General features: G+C 46.5%; 1 protein-coding gene across 1 annotated transcript in view; it reads right to left on the bottom strand.

The window, feature by feature from the left end:
• Nucleotides 1-5,685, bottom strand: part of PRMT2 (protein arginine methyltransferase 2) — a 38,552-nt gene extending 32,867 nt beyond the window's left edge. Inside the window, exons 1-2 of the mRNA XM_030835698.2 lie at nucleotides 5,557-5,685; nucleotides 4,231-4,327 (exon numbers count right to left, since the gene is read on the bottom strand). Of these exons, the coding sequence (XP_030691558.1) occupies nucleotides 4,231-4,269 (39 nt within the window). The 5' untranslated portion in view covers nucleotides 4,270-4,327; nucleotides 5,557-5,685. The remainder of the gene's footprint in view (nucleotides 1-4,230; nucleotides 4,328-5,556) is intronic.
• Nucleotides 5,686-23,572: the final 17,887 nt, after the last annotated feature.

Here is a 23,572-nt window from a genome sequence, read left to right on the forward strand (position 1 = left end):
TTCCCCGCGCCTCATCAATAGAGGATGTTCATCACTGCAGCCTCTGCCAGTCTGAAGGCAAGAAATTACCTCTTGGTTACCTCCATTTGCCTTCCTTTGATTATTAGTGATCAAACATGATTTTACCTATACACTGGTCGTCTTTTTTATTTTAATAATCACCTGTTTGTATCCTTTGCACATTTTCCTATCACAGTAACGCGATTCATTTCTGCTCACCCTCGTCCTGTGCGGCTCCACCCGCGCTGTCTGTCACCGGCCCCCCACACCCCCGACCCTCATGGTTGCCTGGTGTACATGGAGAGGGAGGAGGGTCCCCACACCTCCCGTGCTCGTGTCACACGTGCGCACACACAACTTATTTTTTCTTTTGACATCGCTTTTTTTTTTTTTTGCGGTACACGGGCCTCTCACTGTTGTGGCCTCTCCCGTTGCGGAGCACAGGCTCCGGACACCCAGGTCCAGCGGCCATGGCTCACGGGCCCAGCCGCTCCGCGGCACGTGGGATCTTCCCGGACCGGGGCACGAACCCATGTCCCCTGCATCGGCAGGCGGACTCTCAACCACTGTGCCACCAGGGAAGCCCTGACGTGGCTTTTTGTAAAAGATACCAGACAGTTTAAAAAATTTTTTCTTTTTCACTCACACAGTAACTTGTGGCAAACTCCCCACCTGCAGAACTCTACATAACATACGTATATATGTTACGTACGTACACATGTACATACATAACATATGGCTACATAACATTCCGCAGCGGGGATTCTGCCTGAGCCTTCAGTCATCTTCGACTGATGGACTTGCTCTGGATGTCCAGTCTTCTACCGCCACAACGTCTGTGCATATTTATCCTGACATGATGACATTTTATCTCTATGAGATAGAGTGACAGGGCTGAAACATAAACAGTTTTCACTCAAACATTTGTCAGATTCTTTCCATAAAGGATGTGGCACTTCACACTTCAGCAGCAGTGCATGGAGTAACCGTCTTTAATTTTTGCCAGAGGAATAGGTGTAAAGACTCCAGAAAAGGTAAACATGTGGGGAAACACTATTACTTATACTTTATAAAAAAGACTTTTGATAGTATAGAGAAACAATAATAATTTATTGTGGGTTTATAGCATATATAGAAGTAAAATATGTTACAACAACAGCACAAAAATAGCGGCTGGTAAATGGAACTAATTTAGAGGATTCTTGTGAAGTGGTCAAAAAAAAAAAAAAAAGACTAGAATAGGTTAAGGATGCATATCGTAATTTCTCAGGTAACCATCAGAATAATATTGGGGTGGCCAAGAAGCTTGTTCAGGTTTTTCCATAACATCTTCAGAAAAACGCAAGCAAACTTTCTGGCCAGCCCAAAAAGGTACAGCTAAAAAGTCAACAGAGGAGATAACATGGAATTACAGAGAATGTTTTATTAATCTAAACGAAGGCAAGAATGGAGAAAGGTAAAAAGGAAGAATTGTGACAAACAGAAAACAAACAGCAAGATGTTAGGCTCATGTTAGACTTATGTTACATGTTAATGGACTGAATACTCCAATTAAATGGCAAATATTATCCGACAGGAAAATAAAAGACATAACTATAAGCTCTTTACAAGAGGAACATTTTAAATATATGGAGTTAGTTTGGCTGAAAATATAGGTATATATGTGTCTGTGTGCCACGCAAACACTAAGACAAAGTAGATGCAAGGCAAGAAGTATTAATAGGTAAAAAGAGACTTCATAAAAATAAAAGGGTCAACTAATCTAGAAAACAAAAACTAACCTAAACATATGCACCAAATAACAGAGATTCAAAATATATGAAGCAAAAAGAGATAGATCCAAAAGGAAATAACAAAAAAAAACAGACAAATCCACAGTCACTGTGGAGATTTTTGAAACTCATCTCTCAGTAATTGATAGAACAAATGGACAAAACATCAAACAGGATATAGATTTGAGCAATACTAATAACCCATTTGACAGTGAAGACATTGAACACTACACCCAACAACTGCAGAACAACTTAGTCTCTGCAAGTGCACATGGAACATCCACCAAATAACCCTTACGATGAGACCATAAAGCAGGCCTGAATAAATTTCCAAAGATTGAAATGTTGTATTTTCTGACCAAACATAATCAAACCAAAATTAAATAACAAAAATATAAAATTTACCACGTTTGGAAATTAAGCAACACACTTCTGAATAGCCCGGAAATTTTCTAATTTCCATTGTGATATATTAGAAAGTATTTTAAGTGAACAATAATGAAAATACAATGCATTTAAATGTGTGAGGTGCAGCTAAAGCAGTGAATAGAGGAAAAGTTACCGCTTTAAAGATATATATATATATATATATATATATACACACACACACACACACACACACACAAATATATATGAAAAGAAAGGTTTAAAATCAGTGATCCAAGTTTCCATCTCAGGATGCTATGAAAAGAGAAAATTAAACCCAAATAGAATAGAATAAAGGATATAAAAGCAGAAATCAATGAAATAGAACACAGATGGACAAAGAGAAAATTAACAAAGGTTTCTTTGAAACATAAAATTGATAAAATCCTAAAAAGATAAAACGCAAACTGTGACTATCAGGCATCTCTTCTGTGATGAAGAATGTTATTACCAGGATGAACACAAATATTATTGAAATACTACCATGACTCATAAATAACCAGGAAAACTAAAATCACAAGATACCATTTCTAACCCACAGACTGACCAAAATTAAAAAGCCTGATGTTCTCAAGTGTTAGCAAGCACTTGGCTCCTGGCAGACCTGTGAACTGGTAAACCACCTGGGAGAACAATTGCTCATTATCTAGTAAAACTGAAAATATGCAATCCCTTCCATCCTACAATGCCATTATTGGGTAAATACCCTGGAGCACATGTGCACAAAGAGACACACTGAAGGATGTTCACTGCAGCACTGTTTGAAATAGAGAAAAACTGGAAGCAATGTAAGTGTCCAACAAAAGGGAAAGAGATAAAATGTGGTATATACCTAACGTACAACAGTAAGACTGAACAGACCTACATACCTGCCTGTGAATGTGATACATTTCATATAAGGAACACACTACAGGGACCATCCTTCAGGACTAAACCAGCTGTACCCATACATTAAAGACAAATCCCTCAAAAGTAACGTAGGTGGAAAAGGCAGGCTGCAGAGCACACACAGACTATGACACCACTTAGGTAAATTCTAAAAAGCACACAAAAACAGTATCATATGCTGCTCAAAGATGCCTACTTAAGGTATAAAAGTATAAAAGATGGTGCAGAAGCACAAATATCAATTCATAATTCATAGTAGTGTTTGCACTTGAGACAGAGGAAGAAGAATGGGACTGGGGTTGGGGAACAAACTTTATTTATGTTTTTTTATTCATATATATACTTATATTCTGAAGTAAATATAACAAAATGTTAGCAAGTTTCCACTTCTGTGTAATATGTATTGATACTTGATGTCTGCAATGTTATTCTGTAAATGTTCCAGTAGTTTTTAAATTTCTCAAAAGAAAATTAAGAGATCCATGAAATTAAAACTTTTATGATTAATTTTAATCATATTTTAAGAATCATATTTTCATAATTTTAAGAAACAGATTAATGAAATGATCCAACTATAAATAAAATTTCTATATATAAAAACCCAAATGAATTTAGAACAATAATTAGAATGTAAAGAGAAAAAAATGTTAAAATTGACATCACAGACATGAAAATGTTTTTTAAAAAACATTATTTATTAGAGTATTCTGGTTCTTAATTTTACATAATTGACATTCCTTTAAATTTAAGGTGACTTTTTTTTTTTACTGTTAACTTGAATGAAATTATATGTGTGTCCCAGGCAGATAAACAGTATGAATATATAAATCTTTTCTAATGTCCAACCTGTCTCTAACACATTATGTCTGGGATGTTTTTAAACAACGAAAAAAAAAATGTGCTTTCTTCACCAGCTCAAGTGCCAAAAATGGAACCCTAGATTCCTGGGAAGTGTTTACAGTGCCCATTTCAGAATGTCATGTGTGACCTTTACACACTGTGCATTTCCTTTATTTAAGCATCCCCTGGTTAGTGGCCACCCTCTAAGGTCCAAGGAAAATGCCATCACGCTGGGCTGAGCTCCACTCTCTGTGATGGTCCTGGTCTTTAAATACAAGTTCTCACACAGCAGAACCGAAATTACCTGCAACTCACTTCTGGGGCAGTCACCTGGTGTTGCCATAATTCCTTTGGGATCTGCACATAGCTGCTGCTTTAATGTTTCATTTTCCCCTCCATTTCTATTTTAAAAAGAGAATGAGAAAATGCTTGTTATGTTGCATAATAATTAAGTCCACATAACTTCTAAAGTCCACGAAAAAGGTCCTCTACCAAATGGAAATAAATGTAAATGAACAGAAATGAAATTTATAAACACAATTCTTACAAAATCAATTGAAAGCATTTAAAATTTATGAACTCCAAACAGTATATATTTTCATCACTAGCCTGCAAGGTGTTAACTGTTCATTGGCCAAAGACTGTTAGTTTCTGTTAGATCACTGGGTTGAATTAAAACAATAAATTGATGTCAATTCCTTCCTTGGGGCCCTGACTACTTTAAATCCAATTAGGATTTCCTATCTGGGGCTTTAAAGTGTTTCCACTAACAGGAACCAAGGTCTGCATCTCCCAGAGGCTTCTCTTCTCATTCTCAATCTTATTTTTCCAGTGACAGTGTAACCCATACTACGCTCTGAGATGGATGTGTGTTTTTTTCAATTATACAGCAATTCTTTGTTTAAAATGAGGGCTTCACTTTATCAATCAAGACCCAATACTTCTTTGGGTGACGTTTGTAATTATAAATACTAATACACATGCATTGCATTTTCGCTGGAAACACTGCATAGGGGCCAGAATGGGGCTGGGCTGGTGGGAGGGCGGGGCCGGGTTGACGGATGGGGCCAGGGTGGGCGGGGCGGGATAATGGGGCGGGGCCTGGATGGGGCGGAGCTCGGTTGAGGGGCGGGGCAGGGTTGGGGGAGAGGGCCAAGGATCCTGAAGGGCAGGTGGCCAACGGGGTGGGGAGAGAAACACGGGAAGAGAGGATGAAGGGAGGGGCAGGGCGTGACGCGTAAGCAGAATGGGTAGTGAGGGAAGGGAATGTGACCTGCTCTCTGAGAGGGTGGGAGATTGGCCCGGAAGCCAAAGGCCGACGGGATGTGGGCGTGGCACTGGGGCGGGGCTAGGGGAAGGGCGGGGCACTGTGGGCGTGGTTGGGGAGATCGCGGGGCTGCGGGGCGATGGGTGTGGCGCCGTAGGCGTGCTCGGAAGGAGGGCGTGGCCCTGGCGGGGGCGGGGCCCCAAGCTCGAGGTCAGCACAGAGGCGGGAAGGCGCGGAGAAATCTCGATAGGGGGCGGCGGCCTCGGACCGCCCGCTGACGCACAGTTCGGGCGAGGACCCCTCACATGGCATGTCCTGCCCTACGCGCGGTCCAGCGGCCCGAGCTGCCCACGGGAAACCTACCTCAGCCGCGCTTCTCCGCTGAGGTTGGCGTCCACACCTCCGACACGGAGGGGCAGCCAGCACCCACCAAGAACCCGAGCCGCCGCCCTCAGCCCGCGCAGGCGCAATGTACGCAGGCTGCCCGAGTAGAAAGCCCCGCCCTGGAACCGGCTTCGCGCGCATGCGCCGCCGTACACGCCCCGCTGTCCGGAGAGGGGAGCCAACGCCCTGGACTGCGCAGGCGCAGTGCGCTCGGGGGCATCCCGGCGAAGACTCGGTCCTGGACCGAGCGCCTAGCGCAGGCGCGCCTCGCGGATCCCGCCTTCGGCCGTTGCGCGAGCCCGGGCGCTGCGCTCCAAGCGTGTGGGCTCGGGCTCGCGTCCCCGGGCGCTGGGGGCAGCCCGGGGAGGGGGCGGGGTGGCGGCGCAGGCCACGGGGAGCGGGAGCTATCCTGGTCTGGGGGTCAGAAACCCGCTATGAATGACAGAAGCGGCTGATTTCCGGAGCAGGACCCGCCTTCTTGTGCTTTTCGTGTAATAATTCAGTTAACCTTCCCAATCACACTGTGAAGTGTGAACCTTGTGTCGTTCTTTCCAGTTGACAAATGGAAGCAGAGTGATTTTTTATTTATAAACTTCCGAGAGGAAGGTTGGGATTTAAAGAAAAACAATAACGGTATTGGCCACTGCTATGTGGTGGTCTAATGGGGGTGGGGCAGGTGGTGTCTGGAGCCGGAAAGGTAGGAGAAGGTGGTCAAAATCCTAGAGAAAGAAAGTAGGGTGGCGGGTGCCAGGGCCTGGGAGAGCGGAAAATAGGGAGACGATGTGAATGGGTGTAGGGTTTCAGTTTCACAGGATGATGAGAATTAACGGGGATGAATGCTGGCGATCGTTGCACAGCAATGTGAGCTATTTAATATCACTGAACTGTACACTTATAAATGGTTAAGATAAGTTTTATGTGTATTTTACCATAATAAAAAAAAGAGCAGGAACACAAATTACCAATATACGAAATGAAAAAGGAATTCAGTACAGATGCTGTAGATTTTGTAAATTTTGTAATTTTATAAAACTTTGTCCAAAAATTTTAACAAATTAGATAAATTAGACAAATTCCTTGAAGAACAACTTACCAAAACTAAACGAGAATATTTAGGAAATCTACATAGTTCTAGATTTTCGAAAGGAATGAATTTCATAATTAAAAATCTTCTTACAAAGAATACTCCAGGGGCTTCCCTGGTGGCGCAGTGGTTAAGAGTCCGCCTGCCGATGCAGGGGACACGGGTTCGTGCCCCGGTCCGGGAAGATCCCACGTGCCGGGGAACGGCTGGGCCCGTGAGCCATGGCCGCTGAGCCTGCGCGTCCGAAGCCTGTGCTCCACAACGGGAGAGGCCACAACAGTGTGAGGCCCGCGTACCGCAAAAAAAAAAAAAAAACCGAAAAACATTTTTTTAAAGAATAGGCAAACCATAGACTGGGAGAAAGTATTTGCAAAACATCTACCTATCAAAAGGTTCCTATATGAAATATATGACTCCTAAAACCAAAAAACTAAATTAATAAATAAATAGAAATGGGCAAATGACTTAACAGACACTTCATGAAAGAAGATATACAAACAGTCAATAAGTACATGAAAAAAGTTCCTCAATATTGTTAGTTGTTGGGAAAATGAAAATCAAAACTCCAATGAGATACTTTTACACAGACTGGCTAAAATTCAAAAGACTGACACCCAAATGTTGGGACACCTGTGGAGCAAACATAATTATCATACATTGCTGTGGGAGTATAAAATACAAGAGGCGCTACGGGAAAATGTTTGGCCTTTTCTTGTAAAGTTATACATATTATATAAGTTGGCTCTGGCTGCCACAATAAAATACCACAGACTGGGCGACTTAAACATCGGACATTTATTTTGTCTCAGTCTGGACGTCCATGATCAAGGTACCAGCAAATCCGGTTCCCATGAGTGCGCTCCCCTGGCTTGTGGACGGCCACCTTCGCGTTCTGTCCCCACAGAGCTCAGAGAGACAGGCTCTGTGTCTCCCCCTCTTCTCATAAGGACACCAGCCCTATCGAATTAGGGCCACGCCCTTCTATCTTCATTTAACCTAAACGGCCACCTCCAAGTGCAATCACACTGGGGTTGGAACGTCAACATATGAATACTGGGGGATCACACTGATCTACCCTACAGGCCAGAAAAAGAACTCCAAGGCATTCTCCAAAAGAAATGCAAGTGCCTTGCCCAAGAATGTTTATAACAAAAAAGTTGGTACCATTCTAAATGTTATTGAACAGGAGAATGGATACACAAACTGTGGTGTATTCCCACAATGAACACCGCTCACGAGATTTACTTTCACGTCGGTGAAATCACGACCAGCTTGACCTAAAAGGGACTGAGATCATTCAAAATGAAACCAGGCTGCCGGGGACCCCGACCTTCTAGGCTGAGGAGTCAGAAAAGGAAGGACGGGAGGCTGTGTGCCCTCCCAGGGAGCAGCGGGGGACTTGGACTGGGGAGTCTCCTGTAAGGAGCAGAACAGGCTCTAATCCAAACACACTTACTCCCGGGCCGGGGACCCTGGGAACTTGGTGCTGCTGATTTCGGGGCCGCAGCGAGCGGGCAAGGACACGTGCCTTGTGCTCCACGCTGCGTGAGTGGGAGTGTCTCTCATGTCTACCCTCCTGTCTCACCAGCATGTGCTGGGGGTGTGTGCAGGAAATTCAGACGACTTGTCTTCCTAGCTCACAAGTCTCTGCAACAAGAAGAGGTGCTGCTCAGGAGGCCCAGTGGCTACTAGACCTGACTGAAATCATGAGATGCTGAGCTTCAAGCCTGATGCCACAGTGGGATAAGATTTGGTGGGCGGCGGGGGCGGGGAGGGGGGGTCTGGGTACAGGGTGAGCAAACGCTTTATGTTTAAGGAATGTAAATACTTTGTGGCTAGAATGTTAAGTGTGGGAGATTGCAAATGCTGTCCTGAAAAATAAAACAGCCAGTTATTTTACCAGCAAAATGGATTTATTCGGGAATAGCAGAGGAATTGCAATTCAGGACATGCAGGCTATGGCAAACTTTAGGCAAGTCTAGAGAACACAGGAGAGGAAGGCCATTTCGCAGAGAAAAGGGGGAATTGGGAGGGGCTTCTTTGCAGGCAAGTCCACTGGAGGGAAGGGAGGCTTCAGGGTGACGGCTTCTCATTGGCTGGGCTACTGCTGGGCAGGAAGAAAACCCTCCTTCTCCTGCTGGGTGTAAAGTTGGCTTCCTCCGGCCCAGGAATGTGAACCGAGCTGGGATGGAAGGTACGGGGCGGGGGGATCTCCCCATTCAGGGCATCCTGACTCCATTTTAGATGAGGTTTCTCTTTCATTTTGGCCCCCAAATGGCCACAGTACTCTGCAGTTTTTCCCAGCAAGAAGTGGACCCGTTGAATCCTGGCTGGCCTTGCAATGCACCCGCAGAAGTCGCAGAAGTGACCGTGTGCAATTTCCGAGTTTAGGGTTCAAGAGGCCGCTCAGTTTCCATCTCACTCTTGAAACCCATGCCACCAGGTGAAAAGGCATAGGTGAGCCTGCTGGATGAGCAGAGATAGAGGGCTAAATCACACAGGCACATAAACACACACACACACACACACACACACACACACGCATATGCATGCACATGCACACAAACACAAACACAGAAACACACAGGCACATGCACACCACACACACATACACACCTGACAGTCAGTCACCTCCAGAACCAAAGCCACCTGGCTGACCAGCAGTAACTACAGACAGGAGTGAGTCCGGATGACACCAGCATAAGACCTGCCGAGCTGAACAAATCCCAAATAACCAATGCACAGAATCGTGAGCTAGACAAATGATTGTTGTTTGAAAACACTAAACTTTGGGACAGTTTGGTATGCAGCAAAAGCTAATTGATACATCAAGGAATGCTAATTAAAACCATAATGAGTTGTCACCACACGCCCATCAGAATGGTTGAAAGACTAAAAATACTGAAGTGTTGGTGAGTACCTTGACCGATTAGAGTTACACGTTGCTGGGGGAGGGAGGATATAAGCCGGTATAATTATGTTAGAAACTATTTGGGAGTTTCTGGTAAAGTTAGACATATGCCTGTCCTGTGATTCAACAATTCCACTCATAGGTATGTGCCCCCTCCCCCCAAAATTGCATACGCGCCTCGACAGATAAGTGCAAGAAGGGTGCACAGTGGAGGGATGGCGTGAAGGAATCTTCTGGGGTCCTGGCGTGGGTCCGTATCTTTAAAAGGGTGCAAATGGGTGTTGTATACTATGTAAGCCACACAATGTAAAGTACGCCTCAATGGAAATTAATCTCTCAATGTCTTTAAAAAGATGTGTGCCCTCCACTGTGTGTAAGTAATTTGTGGATGGAGGGTGAACTGTGGGGGTTTTAAGGGCTGTAAAGTCTTTGACACTCTTCCCATCACATTCCTCTCCCTGAATCTGGGTGGGCTTTAATCAATAGAACAGGAGAACAGCTGTGACCTCTGAGGCCAGCTCACAAGCGGCCATGTAGCATCCTCTAGTTCTGCTGGAATGCTTGCTCTTGGGACCCAAGCCGCTCAGGGACCCACACAGATGCCAGATGTGCAACTGTGGGGCCAGGGGACCCACTGCCATCATTTGAGCCATTCCACTGTTCCAGGCTTCCCAGCTGTGGTCCCGGACATTGTGGAGCTGGAGCAAGCTGTTCCCCTGCACTCTGACCGACGTGCACACTGAGAATGAGGAAGAGGTTGAGGCTTTTACGCTGTTTGCTGGTGTTTCTTGTGTGGCGGTGGGAACTGGGGTGGAGTTTGGTGCTTCGACGTGGCTGCTGCCAAAGCAGGAGCCTAAAGCCTACAGCACTAGCTTGCAATCAGGCAGGAGCTGGGGGGCCTGCGCACCGGGGGTGGAGGCATGGTCGACCACGGCAGGGGCAGCAAGACTATGCTCCTGGAGGCAGGAAGAAAGACCCCTGTTATTCAGCCCAGGAAGCCGGGCACCAGGGTGGCCTGCGTGCAAGTCAAGGTGATGCCAGGACTGGTGAAGCGGCTTCCAGACAGCGTCAGAGTGTCAGCGGGGATCTTGCAGCTACACATCTAAGCTACGGTCAGGGAGAGAGGAACTAAAGAAGGATTATCCAATTTGCAAACAGAACTTAAAAGAGCTATAAAGGAGCCACGACTGGCTCAAAAATGAAACTATTTTTCACCCCCACCCTCTCCCCAGGCCCCCACCTCCAGTCTCTCCCAGCAGAAGATTCTCAAACAAAGAGTGAGCTCAGGGCAAAGGCTGAATCCGAGACACTGTTGGGGAAGTGTGGTCTCAGAATAAAAGCAAGACGAGGTGGGATTGGAAAACCCTCTAAGACTCGGAAACAATTTAATTGCTGCCTCATAGACCCGTTCAGGTGGGCAAAAGCCTTCTGTGGACCTGGCACTCGGGCCCCTCGGATGCTCTTGTGTTAATCAGCCCCAAACCTGAGGTCACTGGACGCAGAAGTCTCATGGGGACCAATTAGAAAAGGGCCTGTTTCAAAGAGATTCGGGTGTAGGTTTTGTCAAATGGCATGAACACCGATGAACTTTGCAGAAAACCCACAGTTATTAAGAGAATGGTACCAGCAGAATCCACAGCAACTTGCACTAAAAGAAGCAGAGACAGCACAAGATGGAAAGAGGCGTTTGGACCCTGAACTTCTCCAGGTAGGTGGAGGCTACAAACAGGGACTACTGTTCACGGAAAAGGAAGAATGACTCAGAGCATGGAAAGGGGTCAAAGCCAAGTCAGGGGATTCATTCCTGGGCACTGTGGGCTGATGAAGCCTGGTGCTGCGTGCTGGGCTGGACGGTGCTACCCTGTGCCTCCCAGTTCCCCTTCAGAATGGACTGTCCAGCAAAAGCTGTTCTAATATGGAAGATTATAGAAATTCAATCTCACCTCAAGAAACAAGAAAAATCTCAAACAAGCAATCTAACCCTACACCTAAAGCAACTAGAGAAAGAAGAACAAAGAAAACCCAAAGTCAGTAAAAGGAAGGAAATCATGAAGATCAGAGCAGAAATAAATGAAATAGAAACAAAGAAAACAATAGCAAAGATCAATAAAACTAAAAGCTGATTCTTTGAGAAGATAAACAAAATTGATAAACCATTAGCCAGGCTCACCAAGAAAAAAACGGAGAAGACTCAAATCAACAGAAATAGAAATGAAAAAGGAGAAGTAACAACTGACACTGCAGAAATACAAAGGATCATGAGAGATTATTACAAGCAACTACATGCCAATAAAATGGACAACCTGGAAGAAATGGACAAATTCTTAGAAAAGCACAACCTTCCAAGACTGAACCAGGAAGAAATAGAAAATATAAACAGACGAAACACAAGCACTGAAATTGAAACTGTGATTAAAAATCTTGCAACAAACAAAAGCCCAGGACCAGATGGCTTCACAGGCGAATGCTATCAAACATTCAGAGAAGAGCTAACACCCATCCTTCTCAAACTCTTCCAAAAAACTGCAGAGGGAGGAACAATCCCAAATTCATTCTATGAAGCCACCATCACCCTGATACCAAAACTAGAAAAAGATATTGCAAAAAAAGAAAATTATAGACCAATATCCCTGATGAACATAGATGCAAGAATCCTGAACAAAATACTAGCAAACAGAATCCGGCAACATTTTAAAAGGATCATACACCATGATCAAGTGGGATTTATCCCAGGGATGCGAGGATTCCTCAATATACACAGGTCAATCAATGTGATACACCCTATTAACAAATTGAAGGATAAAAACCATCCTGATTTTTATCTACTGATCATCTCATTAGATGCAGAAAGAGCTTTTGACAAAAGTCAACACCCATTTATGATAAAAACTCTCCAGAAAGTGAGCATAGAGGGAACCTACTTCAACATAATAAAGACCATATATGACAAACCCACAGCAAACATCATACTCAATGGTGAAAAACTGAAAGCATTTCCACTAAGATCAGGAACAAGACAAGGATGTCCACTCTCGCCACTATTATTCAACATAGTTTTGGAAGTCCTAGCCATGGCAATCAGAGAAGAAAAAGAAATAAAAGGAATAAAAATTGGAAAAGATGAGGTAAAACTGTCACTGTTTGCAGATGACATGATACTATACACAGAAAATCCTAAAGATGCCATCAGAAAACTACTAGAACTAATCAATGAATTTGGTAATGTTGCAGGATACAAAATTAATGCACAGAAATCTCTTGCATTCCTATACACTAACGATGAAAAATCAGAAAGAGAAATTAAGGAAAGAATCCTATTTACCATTGCAACAAAAAGAATAAAACACCTAGGAATAAACCTGCCTAAGGAGGTGAAAGACTTGTACTCAGAAAACTATAAAATACTGGTGAAAGAAATTAAAGATGATACCAACAGATGGAGAGATATACCATGTTCTTGGATTGGAAGAATGAATATTGTTAAAATGACTATACTATCCAAAGCAATCTACAGATTCAATGCAATCCCCATCAAACTACCAATGGCATTCTTCACAGAATTAGGGGAAAAAAAATTACAATTCATATGGAAACACAAAAGACCCCGAATAGCCAAAGCAATCTTGAGAAGGAAAAACAGAGCTGGAGGAATCAGGCTCCCTGACTTCAAACTATACTACAAAGCTACAGTAATCAAGACAGTATGGTACTGGCACAAAAACAGAAATATATCAGTGATACAGGATAGAAAGCCCAGAGATAAATCCATGCACATGTCATCACCTAATTTATAACAAAGAAGGCAAGAACATACAATGGAGAAAAGACAGCCTCTTCAATAAGTGGTGCTGGGAAAACTGGACAGCTACATGTAAAAGAGTGAAATTAGAACACTATGTAACATCATACACAAAAATAAACTCCAAGTGGATTAAAGACCTAAATGTAAGACCAGACACTATAAAACTCTTAGAGGAAAACCTAAGAAAAACACTCTTTGACATAACCACAGCAAGATCTTTTTTGACCCACCTCCTAGAGTAATGAAAATAAAAACAAAAATAAACAAATGGGACTAATTAAACTTAAAATCTTTTGCACAGCAAAGGAAACCATAAACAAGATGAAAAGACAACCCTCAGAATGGGAGAAAATATTTGCAAATGAAAGAACGGACAAAGGATTAATCTCCAAAATATACAAACAGCTCATGGAGCTCATTATCAAAAAAAACAAACAATTCAATTAAAAAATGGGCAGAAGACCTAAATAGATATTTCACCAAAGAAGACATACAGATGGCCAAGAGGCACATGAAAAGATGCTCAACATCACTAATTATTAGAGAGACGCAAATCAAAACTACAATGAGGTATCACCTCACACCGGTCAGAATGGCCATTATCAAAAAATCTAGAAACAGTAAATGCTGGAAAGGGTGTGGTGAAAAAGGAACCCTTCTGCATGGTTGGTGGGAATGTAAATTGATACAACCACTATGGAGAATAGTATGGAGGTTCCTTAAAAAACTAAAAATAGAACTACCATATGACCCAGCAATCCCACTACTGGGCACATACCCTGAGAAAACCATAATTCAGAAAGAGACATGTACTACAATGCTCACTGCAGCACTATTTACAATAGCCAGGACATGGAAGCAACCTAAGTGTCCATCGACAGATGAATGGATAAAGAAGATGTGGCACAGATATACAATGGAATATTACTCAGCCATAAAAAGAAACAAAATTGAGTTATTTGTAGTGAGGTGGATGGACCTAGAGTCTGTCATACAGAGTGAAATAAGTCAGAAAGAGAGAAACAAATACTGTATGCTAACACATATATATGGAGTCTAAAAAAAAAAAAAAATGGTACTGATGAACCTAGTGGCAGGACAGGAATAAAGACATAGATGTAGAGAGTGGACTTGAGGACCCGGAGGGGGAGGGGGAAGCTGGGACGAAGTGAGAGAGTAGCATTGACATATATACACTACCGAACAGTAAAGTAGATAGCTAGTGGGAAGCCGCCACATAGCACAGGGAGATCAGCTCGGTGCTTTGCGATGACCTAGAGGGGTGGGATAGGGAGGGTGGGAGGGAGGCTTGGGGGGAGGGGATGTGGGGATGTATGTGTACATGTGGCTGATTCACTTTGTTGTACAACAGAGACTAACACAGTATTGTGAAGCAATTATACTGCAGTAAAGATCTATTTTAAAAAAAGAAAAGAATGGACTGTCTCAGTCAGGCTCTCTTGCCCCTGTCCTCACACTGGACGTGTGGCCAGAGGATGGAGTCAGGTAACCTGCCTTTTTAGGTCACAGTTTTGAAGGAAACATCCTCAAGCAGCTGTTCCCAAGGAGTCATGCCCAAGGAGGCTCTGCGCACGTGGACCAGCTCCTGGGGCTCTGGCCTCCATGGTGGACGCGGCCGGGCAGGCCTGGTTGGCAGATCTGGGGGGCGGCGTTGCCGTGTATGTGCATGGGGTTTGGCAGAGCCTTTTGTGTCCCTTCCCACATGCTCTTCTCCATTGTGGCTGGGCCACCTCTCCATCCCCTCCCTGGGATTCCAGGCAGGCCTTCCACCTGTCTGTAACCAACGGGAAATGACAAAGGGGCCCCCACGACTTCTGAGGTCTCAACGGTGGATGCCACCTCCGCCGGTTCTGACGGGAGCTGCTCTGGGAAAGGCGGCCCCATGTGGGAGGTGGACCACCCCGGGACCACCTTGCTGGTGAGTAATACACACATCAAGAGAACTGTATCGACTTATTCAGTTCTATTATGGAGGCTACGTTGTTTTAATTTCCAAAAATAGTTTATCCTTCCCATGATTTTATCTAAGTATTCTTTACATTTTTATTTATATAAAATTGGTACACTCAATTGTACCATTAGATAATAAATATACCTGTGGACATATTTCAGTTAAACTGAAATTTTAAATATCAGGCCAACTCTTTACAGTGTCTTTAACTTAGCTTTTGACAGGCAAAAAATATTATTGTCCTGCAGTAGGAAAACTGCTAGGGATTAGGCTGCCAGATTTACACGTTCTTATGTTTAATATTCTCTATTTTGTTTGATAAATTGTTTATTTAAATCTCTAAATAAGTTAACTCATTCCCACCTCCCAGATCATTCTTCTTAGAGATGGTTCAATTCCACAGAGTTGGGTTTTTATTTCTTTTACTTTTTTTGGCAGTACGTGGGCCTCTCACTGCTGTGGCCCCTCCCGTTGCGGAGCACAGGCTCCGGACACGCAGGCTCAGCGGCCATGGCTCACGGGCCCAGCCGCTCGGCGGCATGTGGGATCTTCCCGGACAGGGGCACGAACCCATGTCCCCTGCATCGGCAGGCGGACTCTCAACCGCTGCGCCACTAGGGAAGCCGTCCACAGAGTTATTTTTAAAGCAAGGTGTAGGAATCCTCATTACTGACTAATTTTAACAATTGAGCAGATTTTTGTTGTGGTTCACTTGGCTTCATGTGGTTGAATACCGTGTGCTGTGCTGTGTCCACGTGGGACAAGGCAATAAAACGTGCAGTGCTTATCAAGCAGTTAAACAAAAAATATTCCCATTGAGTAAAAACACCAAGTAGGCTAATCTAGTGATTTTTTTAACCTTAAACCTGGCATGTTTTTATGGTGTCAACGAAAAATTAATCAGTCGATCTAAGAAAGAATTGGAAATTTTTATTTGAGCCAAATTTGAGGATTATAACCCAGGAAGAGCATCTCAGAAAGCCGTAAGAACTGTCCCGGCTGTGAGAAAACACAGTTAATATATAAGTTTTTTGAGACAGAGGCTGTACATTAAATAACATATTATTGACAGTTTACATAATCCAGATTTAAGCGCCATCGTGGTGTGTCACGTGACCCTTTATAAGCTCAAGAAGAAAAGTTATCTTGGAGGAGTTGTCTTGATGCTGGGAGAATGCTGCTGTTTAAGGTTGAGCAGGTGTTCCTCCCGACGGGGAGGTTGGGTGGATGCCTAACGCGGACACACGATGCACAGTGGCAGGGGGGCAGGGTGCAAAGGGCAGAGAAGAATTTTGATGTTTAAATTTTTCTTGTCTTGCCATAGATATGAATTTTATTTCACAATGGCAAATTTCTGAGTCCTTAAAAGTATAACCAGATAAATATTTGCACTGAGTTCTACCAGGGAGGGCACTGGCCAGTCTCCTCTGGGTGCCTTTCCCAGCATCAATCACTTTCTCTCACATCCCCGGACACAGTTCCAGGGCAACAAACTACACTCACAAAGCAAGGCTGAGGAAGCAGCTTCGTGTGGGGCGTGCTGCACTGCTCCAACCTCCAGCGCCTTCTCAAAATTTAAAAAAAAAAAGCACAAAAACAAAAACAAAAACAAAAGCTCTCTTGTCCTGAGCTGGACCCTGACGTCGCCATGGATCCAAAGCAAACCCAGCATCGTGGAGGCTGACAGCTCTGCTCACGCTGTGCTTGCCCTTCTCGAAGGGAGCTCTGGCTTTGGAATGACTGCTTAGAAACTAAATGGATTCATGGAATTTGATGTGGTATAAAAATAATAAAACGTGATACCCATGAAATACAGATGCTCTATCACAATTGGCCAAACTGGGGCCTCCTGGACTCAAAGTTTTCTAAATTAGCCAGTGAGCTCATTCTGCACTGCTGGACCCTGATATCTGTGGCTCAGAAAGAAATCCCTGCCCTCTGCTTCTTTGCTGCTCTTTGCTTTGCTTTGTCTGCCTCCTGTACCAGGAGTTCACCCGACAGTTGCAGGTTCCTTTGATAGACGAGAATAGTAACTTTTATGATGATAATGACCATTAATTGGGTGCATTAGGCGCAGCACACTATATATACACGTGTGTGTGTGTGTGTGTGTGCACTCACGTGTGCGTGCACAAATTCCCCTCATTTACTGAGCGGAATTTACTGAGAAGGCTTAAGTCATCCGCCAAAGTTCTGTCCACAGAGACAGGATTTGAACCCAGCTCCAGATTCCAGCCCCAGAGCTGATGGCCGAGCAGCGGTCCCTAGAGCAGGAAAGGCAATTAATTCTCATCTCCTGACACTTGCGTTTGCTACAACAGCAGCCTTGTGTCCCTTCTCCCACATCCCTCTGGAACACAGGCGTCCTTTTCTCCCTGTGGACATGGGTCACTGTGACCCACCTCGTGAGCAGCTTGGTGGTGGATGGCACTGTCCTTTGTGCAAGAGAACAATGTCACTGCCCAAGGCCTTTCCTCCCGGAAACTCAAGCCAGAATGACTGCTTCCCCCTGAGCTGACTCTGCTAGGCTTGGCTCGGGTTACTGAATTAACTGGTGCTAAATGTTTGCCAGGTGGGTGAAGCCTGGGCAGAAGGAGGAAGACCCTGGAAGGAGCTTTGTGCATCCGAGAGGGCACTGTCGACCCACCAGTGTCTCCGTCCACTGGGCGAAGGCACTGCTGCCTGGGAAGAGGACCCCTTCCCCACCATGACTGATGCTGGAAACCCCGCTTAGGAGCCCACCTTCCCTGGCCAGCAGACCCTCACCGTAGGGCACTCAGGGGCCTTTGGCACCAGAGATGCTACAGGGTCTGAGCCTCCTTCACCACTTCCATTACCCGTGAAGTTCTGCAGGCGGAAAGACGGGGCACTTCTCAGCAATGCCACGACCACCAGCCAAGCGATGGCTCTGGGCTGTAGAGACGGCAAAGCCGGGGGAGCTGCTTCAGCGTAATTCACAGTAGACACCTTCCTTCTAGGGCCAACGCCCAGCAGCCCCTTGGTCTCAACCTCCTGGAAAAACACCCGCAGTGATGGCGTTCCAACAACCAGCCCTGTCGGGGCTCTGTCTCCTCAAAAGTTTTTTTATTATTTGGGCAATAGTACATATTCCTTTTATAGATGGGCTGTTTATATTTACAAAGTCTCATTACATTGTGTGATATTGTGATATCATGAAGATATGTTTGGTCTTTGTTCCTGGTTCCTGTCACAGAGCTCCTAAACCCCTTGTAATTCCTGGAGTGACAGTGGTGAGAGGAAGATCTTTTGTTATTCACAATAAGCCCCTTTCAACCACACTTGACACTATGCTAACGAGGTGACCCTGAGGCCCCTGGAGAGCTTCAGGATGGGGCTGGTCCCAGAGGAACCCACCGCAATTAGGGGTTGGAACTTAGGCCCCACCCCCAACCTCTAACCACGGAGGGGAGAGGGGCTGGAGATGGAGTTAATCACCAGTGGCCAGTGATTTAATCAACCAATGCCTACGTAATAGCGCCTCCATAGAAACCCCAAACAAAGGGGTTTGGAGAGCTTCCGGGTTGGTGAGCACGCAGAGGGGCTGGCAGGACTGAGCCATGGTTAGGAGGCTGCAGGCCCACCCCCCATTCTCCAGGGTGAGAGGGGCTGGAGATGGAGTTACTGGTGAGTCAGGCCCACGTGAGGAGGCCTCCACACAATCCCACTAGCATAAGGTCAGGGAGCTTCGGGGTTGGTGAGCACGCGGAGGGGCTGGCAGGGAGAGGCACCCAGACGGCGGGAACCTGGGCTCCTCGCCACCCCTGCCCTCGGCTTCTCCTCCAGCCGGCCGTTCCCGAGTTCTACCCTTCTACAATATACTGGAAACCACGCAAGTAAAATGCTTCTCTGGGTTCTGTGAGCTGCTCTGGCGGGTTAACCAACCCCGAGGAGGGGGCGTGGGACCCCGATTTACAGGCCGTCCATGGCCAGGGTCTTGCAGTGGCCGCTGAAGGGGGCAGTCCTGTGGGACTGAGCCCCTAACCTGTGGTGGATGCTGTCAGAATGGACTTAGATTGTACGACACCCAGCTGGTATAGGAGAGTGGGTTGCTGTGGGGAAAAGCCCACACACGGGGTGTCAGAAGTGTTTTCTATTGGTAAAAACAGCTCGCAGCACATCGTTTGGGGGATTTTATACACTCAAAACTTAACACTTGATTTCTGGCATCAGTGCCTTTTTTCCCTCCACTTTGTCCCTTCTGCCAAGTTTACTCTTTCCTTAGAGCAGCTTTTAAATCTTTTATTTTGAAATCATTTTATTTTATTCTTTCAGGTGGCCATTGTTTTTTTAATTGTTATTTGATATTGGAGCACGGTTGTATAACAATGTTGTGTTGAAACCACTTTAGACTAATAAAAGCGTAGTAAAAAATTAATAAAGCTTTGATTTTCCTTGTTACGTAGTGTATCAGCCTGCTTCTGATCAAGAGACAGAAACCACACAGGAATTCAAACAGGGCAAGTGTAACATAAAGAATTATGAACGTACAATCGGACAGTACTGCACAGAGGAATCTAAAGGGCCGCAGGGGAGGGGCTGATGTGAATGCAGTGTCTGGAGTCCATGTGTCAAAGAACCAGGGCGAAGCGGCCTCCACGCCAGGCCAGGCTGCAAGGGCAGCAAGGGCAGCCCTCGCTGGCCACGTCCTGGAGCCCAGCGCCAGGAGATGCTGTGAAGGGTGGTGAAGCAGGACAGGACAGGCAAACGTGCTCCACCAGGAGGAGGAGAGAAGCTCCTTCCCCACGCAGGGCCTCGAAGGCCCTCCCTCCAAAGCACAACACCAGGCTCCCCGCCAGGAGGCCTGATTAGAGGACGCTGAAGGCAGCCGGACCCAAGAGGCAATGAATTCACAACAGGCGCCCCCGTTTGGTACTCAACATCCACCAGCAACATTCTACACACGTCTGGACTCCCTTTCAGCAACTAAAGCAGCCCCAGAAGACACAGGTCTCTTTGTTACAAGTGAGCTAGTTCCTCCCCCAATGAGAAGATGCACAGTCGTACAGTTATTGTGTCCATCGCTGGCTGTGTTGATCAGTCCTCACACCCACCGTTCCACAGAAAATTGTTACCTAAAGATTAAACTGAAATGCTAACCTCCAACAACTTGTTTGTAAAATAAAAACGGAGATGCAGAGAAAAGAAAATGGTTAGTAGATAAACACAACATATAACAAGCAAAACACATGCTCATCTGCTGCAGCCTCCATCCATGTAACCGGTCCTGAGGTCCTGGTCGACATGCGTGGCTTCCTTCTCCAACTACCCATCCCATCTCTCCCGGCCCTCAGCAAGAACCTGCTCTGGGTTCCTTATTGGACGGAGTGACCAAACCTTCATTCCTGAGCAGGCTGGGTCCTCAATACTCCTGCTTTAGTTAATTACCGATAATTCATGTTTTGGTCGCTCTGTTTTTTCATTAACCGTTACTACTGGTGGTGGAAGGATTAAAAGGAGCCCCCGAGAATCCCCAGGTTCCAAAGTCCTCCCTGCCACCGTCATGTAGCAGTAACACAACTCCCCACCTTGGTAATTGGGCTCAATCACTCAAGCCAATGGATTAACCCTGTTTTTCCTTGTTGGTTCAGAGGCATAAGGAACCCAAAGTGGCCAGTGGCAAAATCTCAGCTTCCAGGTCAGTGGGACCATTGCTCTGAGCCCTGGTGGAAGCCTTCCCCTCTGGAGAGTAAAATTTCCAAACCATCTCAAAGCTGCCAGGACAAGAAACAAAAGTTCTGCAAGGAGGTTATGAAGTGTACCAGTGAGAGGACCACTCATACTTCTAATTCTCGACTCCCACACCCATGCATTCTGGCTCTGGGGGACACAGCACCATATAATGGTCCCTAACTCAAAGTATGGGTCATATCCTACACCCTTTCAGGGTGTTGCCTCCCTCCCTTCCGGCGTTATAACCAACTCTTCAAGAAGCTGTTCCAGCTTTCAACCGGGTCAGCCACTGCTGGGTGACGGGATGTGTGGTAAGACTGCTCTTCCTTTGCTGGGAATTGAGTCCCCGGCTCAGACGCAGTGGAGGCCCTGGGAGGTCATGGATGCTGGTGCCGGCAGCAGCAGTGCAGGCAGGAACGTCTTCCATACCCAGAGTGTATGTTTATTCCAGTGAGGTCAGATCTCCGCCCCTTCTATGATGGAAGAGGTCCAATGTAATCCACCTGCCCCCAGGCATCTGGCGGTCACCATGGGACTCAGCGTTCGTCTTGGCTGCCGGCAGACCGGGCACTCAGCGGCAGCAGTGGCCGGGCCAGCTTCCGTGAGGGGAGTGCGTGTTGCTGAGTCCTGCGCGCCTCCACCCCTGCCACGTGGCCACTTTGTTTGTGGACACATAGAGTGAGCCCTGGAGTGGCTGCAGTAGGCGCTAGCTGACACCCATGGGGCGGTCATTCTCCACCTGATTATTAAGAGGCTCTTCTGCAGGGCACACCCATCGGTGGGCATCCGCCTGGAACACGAATGTGTCCACAGACTCTGCTCCTTCAGAGAGGTCCATCCCCACACCTCTTCCAGAGCCTTCCTTGGACCAATTTTCCAATCCTGTTCCTTCCAGGTTGCTGACCAACCAAATCATCAGCAACCACCCATGAATTAATACAGATCCCTGCTCCAGCCACGTCTCACTCCTGACAATGGACAGCCAAACAACCCACTCCAAGTTCTGCCCTGAGAGGACTTCCCTTCACTGTGTCCTTCCGGGTAAGCCTTGGGTGGGGCTGCAGGGCTGCTTCTGTCCACTTCGGGGTGGTCCCAGCATGTCATGCAGACCCCCCGTAAAGCAGGCTCAAGCTCTTTCTTCCACAGCCAGTTGGTTATAAGAAACAGCCTGGAGACCCCGGGCGTGGATTGAGAGGGGAGGCGACGCCACAGGAGTCTGAGCGCTGCTGTGACACGCCCAGCCCTAGGGCCAGGTCCCTGGGTTAGGTGCTTGGGAGCCTCCACTACGGCCCAACAGCAAGGCAAAAGCTGTTCTTGAAATGAGACTCATTAGCTGCCAAAGAGGGCGCTGACCTTCCAGAGTCCTGTGCTAGGATCTCCCGCTGGTGCTTGTCAGAGGGTCCGTAGACGCTCTGAATACCATCGGACCTGCTGGGTCCTGAGAACTAATGGTGAAGCAGCTTGTACCACAGCCTAAATCTGCTCTGGTCCCCACTTGGCCCTGCCAGCCTCATGGGTGAAATAGCGCGTGCAAATGTAGTACATGGCATGTGTCACTTCCCCAAACCCCAGCTAAATGCTGTGCTTCTCTTCCTGGCGGGTGGTGCAAGGTGCAGCAACTTGTCTGTCACCTGAAGGGGATGTTTCAGTGTGTCCTGCACCACTGGAGCCCCAGGGGCTCCTCTGAGGTGGTGGGCCCGACATTTCTGCGGGGCTCATCTCCACTCTCTAGTTTCTATACGTCTTGCTGAGGCATCTACAGTACTTGCCACTTCCTTCAGACCCAGTCAGCACACTGTCATCAGCAGAGCGGCCCACGGGTGGTCCAGGTCTCTGCAGACAGTGTCTGGCCTAGAGCAGAACTGACATGTCCCTGGGGTGACACTGAGGGTGCACCTCTGGCCCTGACAGGTGAGAGCAAACTGCTGCTGGTGGTCCTTGGAAGCTGGTTTGAAGAAAAAGGCATTAGTGGGTCCACAGCTGCACACCAAGCGCCGGGGCCGTGTCGACTTTCTCTGTGGGAGACACCTCACCTGGCACACAGCAGCTGCAGTCGAAGCTGAGGGTGGTTGCTTTTCTTAAGAGTCCACAGCCAGCCTCCCAGACCCAGCGGCTTCTGCACAGACCAAAGTGGCAGGTTAAATGGGTTTGTGATCAGCATCGCCCCCTGCTGTGCCAACCCTTTGATCGGGGCATTAGTTTCCCAGGGGTGACGCACAGCTTCTGGTTCACGCTCATGATAAGGGAAAGTTGTCCCAGAAGTATGGCCTGGAAATAGCTTGGGCTGTGAGCCTTGGGTTTGAGTTGACCGGCCTGGTCCCCAGCCTGTCCCCACACCCCGTAGCTGGGACCTGAGCCACGTGCTTTGGCCCTACTTCCTCAGCTGCCCCACAGGCAGAGCAGGCTTGTTCGGGGAAGCACAGAACTTGCCCGCCTCCGAGGAAGGAGCAGCTGTGCTCTGGGGGCTTCACATGGGTGCCAGGCACCACCCCTGTGGGCCTTAGCCACGTCCTGATCTCTGGGTCTGCCCTTCAG

Source organism: Globicephala melas, chromosome 4, assembly GCF_963455315.2.
Source record: "Globicephala melas chromosome 4, mGloMel1.2, whole genome shotgun sequence".
Taxonomy (NCBI): domain Eukaryota; kingdom Metazoa; phylum Chordata; class Mammalia; order Artiodactyla; family Delphinidae; genus Globicephala; species Globicephala melas.